This window comes from Lactuca serriola, chromosome 8 (assembly GCF_051521515.1).
Source record: "Lactuca serriola cultivar US96UC23 chromosome 8, Lser_US96UC23_V15, whole genome shotgun sequence".
In the NCBI taxonomy this organism is placed as follows: Eukaryota; Viridiplantae; Streptophyta; class Magnoliopsida; order Asterales; family Asteraceae; genus Lactuca; species Lactuca serriola.
Window position 1 is genome coordinate 169,429,427 of NC_136415.1, and position 3,311 is coordinate 169,432,737.

The 3,311-nt window shown below is 37.9% G+C and overlaps 1 protein-coding gene across 1 annotated transcript; it reads left to right on the forward strand.

The window, feature by feature from the left end:
- The first annotated feature begins 754 nt into the window (after window positions 1-754).
- LOC145067603 (uncharacterized) lies at window positions 755-1,210 on the forward strand. Its single transcript, XM_079014704.1, has one exon. The coding sequence runs from the start codon at window positions 755-757 to the stop codon at window positions 1,208-1,210; it is 456 nt and encodes a 151-aa protein (XP_078870830.1).
- The last annotated feature ends 2,101 nt before the right edge of the window (window positions 1,211-3,311 follow it).

Below are 3,311 nucleotides of genomic sequence, written 5' to 3' on the forward strand. Positions count from 1 at the left end.
ATGTATGATGTGGATACATTTTCTTTATTTGGAATGACTTTTTAGTGCTCATCCAAGAGGCTTTAACATAATAAGGACAACTGAATTTCTCATGATCACTAGCACACACACAGTGTAGTCTAACACTATCACATTTATTAAACTTAATTTGATAACCTTTAGATATGGCATGATTTGTTAAACAGAGTTAAGTTGTTGTGAAGATTCATACCTTTCTCCCTCTTAAGGTTTCATTTTATTCCATTTCACGTTTGGATCATGGGTGGAATATTTAAACTCAGCCTCACTATCATTTGCCCCTTCATCCCCAACTTCATCTACATTTTCTTCCTCCTCCTGTTCCTCATCCAAATGTTGTTGAAGATTTAGTTATTTTTCTCACTTATTTCTTTATTTAATCTGGAGGGGTAATGTGTAATTCTGGTGTTTTAGGGTTAGGGCCAGCCCACTTTTTTTTCTATATATATTTTTCTTTCTTCCAGTGTTTAAATTAAGTTGTTATAATAATGAATAAAAGATACGTGAAGTATTCTCTCCATCTCTTCCGTGTTCTACAGTATAGTCACTGAAATCATTATGGTATCAGAGCAGAGCTCGGTCATGCTCTAATCAACTATTCATCAACCAACCGGTTAAGTTTTTTTTCTCTCTGAAACTCACGTATCAATCCATCCCCTGGTCGATTTATTCAAAATCAGTTTTTTCTGTTCTTTCTGCATCTACTATGGAAATATTATCTCTCTATTTGGTCATCATGACTAATAATTCTATCAAAGTCGGGAATATATCTTCTGCCTTTGTCAGTGAAGATGTTGGTTCTGTCTCTTCAAATGAAAACCCACCTCAAGCTCCACAAACTATCAATCCCGATTACATCACTTTACCCACTGCATATAAACTGAATGGTCAAAACTATAATCTTTGGTCTCACTCTATTTCAATCTTCATTGGAGGAAAGGGTAAAGAAGACTACTTGTCTATTAATCTTTTTCAACCCGATGATAAAAGCCCTACCTACAAAAAGTGGAAAGCAGAAAAAAACATGGTTATGTCGTGGCTCCTAAATTCTATGACTCCTGAAATAGGTGAACAATTTATGTTTTACAAAACTGAATTAGAAATTTGGGAAGCGGCTCGTGATACGTTTTCAAACCAAGACAACACTTCTGCATTATTTGAAATCAAAGGGCTTCTCCATGATCTTCGTTAGGGAGAGTCAAGTTATTTCACAGCACTGAACCGATATTGGCAGCAACTCGATGTCCTTGATGCTATAACTTGGAGCTGCCCAACAGATGGAAAACAGTACAAGCGACTGGTTGAAACAGAAAGAATTTATAAATTCCTTCTTGGGCTTAACCAAGAACTTGATGAAGTCCGTGGAAGAATTTTGGGTACTAAACCTATGCCCAGCATCAGAGAAGTGTTCTCAGAAGTCAGGCGAGAAAAAAGTCGAAGAAAGGTTATGTTGGGAAATGCTAGCAACATCACAAATGAGGTCTCAGCTCTTGCAACGCGTGCTTCATCCGGTATGAAATCTCCAGTGATTCCAGGAATATCTCAGAAAAGGAATGGTCGACCTTGGTGTGATCATTGTAAACGACCTGGTCATACCAAGGAAACTTGTTGGAAAATTCATGGAAAACCATCTGACTGGAAACCTCGTGCAAATGCAACAACTAGTGACAACCAGGAGATTTTTAGCAAGGATCAAATTGAAGCTCTTAGGAAGATGTTGCAAATTACACCCCGTGAAGACAAAGGAGTTGCCAGTGTTGCTCAGCAAGGTGGGACATCATCCGCATTCATGACAAGTACAGGTGAAAAAAAACCTTGGGTGGTTGACTGTGGTGCTACTGATCACATGACAGGCGAACGGAGTGTATTCACTGAATTCCAACCGGTATCTAATGGCAGAACCATACGTGTTGCTACAGGAGAAGACGCAAAAGTAGGAGGCATTGGTACAGTTTTCATATCCAAAAATATAACACTAAAATCTGTGTTATATGTCCCTTCTCTCGATTTCAATTTGCTAGCCCCTATTAAACTGATGAGGGATTTAAACTGCATTACCATCTTAACCCCATTTGTATGTATGTTTCGGGACTTGAGTTCGGGGAAGATGATTGGCAGTGCTAAAGTTTGTGATGAGCTCTACCACATTGAAGTTGTGAAGACAGGAAAACATACAGTTTCATCTTTGTTTCATGTTTCTAGTCAAAATAATGTGATGTTATTGCATCATAGGTTGGGTCATCCAAACTTTTATTATTTAAAAAAATTGTTTCCTCATTTAGTGAATAAAAATCCAACTGCTTACAACTGTGAAGTTTATCAAATATCCAAACATGTTAGACATTCTTATTCTTCACTCCCGTATAAACCCTCTCATCCATTCTATTTAATCCACAGTGATGTTTGGGGTCCCGCAGAGTAAAAATTATCTCGGGTGCGAGATGGTTTGTTACTTTTATCGATGACCATACTCGTGTTACTTGGGTCTTTCTAATGAAAGAAAAATCTGAAGTTGGGTCGATCTTCCAACGTTTTCATCAAATGGTCCAAAACCAATTCGCAACAAAAATTCAAGTGCTCAAATCTGATAATGCAAAAGAATACTTTCATTCTAAGTTGAGCGACTATCTTACTCAACAAGGAATCATTCAACTCACATCTTGTGTTGACACTCCCCAACAAAACGGGGTCGCGGAAAGGAAAAATAGACATCTACTAAAGGTAACAGGTTCATTACTATTATCTAGTTCAATTCCAAACTATTTCTAGGGCGAAACAGTTTTAACTGTTGCGTACCTTATTAATAGGATGCCTTCTCGAGTCATTTCTTTCAATACTCCACACCAATCTCTTCAATCTAGCTTTCCCCACATTCGAATTATATCCCAGGTGGAACTTAAAATATTTGGTTGCACCTCATTTGTTCATAATCATCAGCCAAATCGTAGCAAGCTTGATCCTAAATCATTCAAATGTGTCTTTCTAGGATATTCCCCGAACCAGCGTGGTTACAAGTGCTACTCTCCTTCCACTAAAAAATTATATCATTCCATGGATGTCACATTCTTTGAAGATAAACCTTATTATTCCAAAACCGATATTCTGGGGGAGAAATGTGGGGAATATCAGTTTTTGGACTATCCCACCTTATTCCCTTCCGAGTCAATCCCACACATGGATATTCCCGACCCAATACCAAGTTCGGTTGAAGTCGATACCAACCAGTCAAATCCAAGTATTCCGGAATTTGTCCCAACTTCATCAACAGATGAAACCTTAAATAATGGTGCTCA

Excerpts from the sequence above, each read along its gene's own strand:
- LOC145067603 (XM_079014704.1), top strand. The coding sequence starts at position 755 with ATGACTAATAATTCTATCAAAGTCGGGAATATATCTTCTGCCTTTGTC.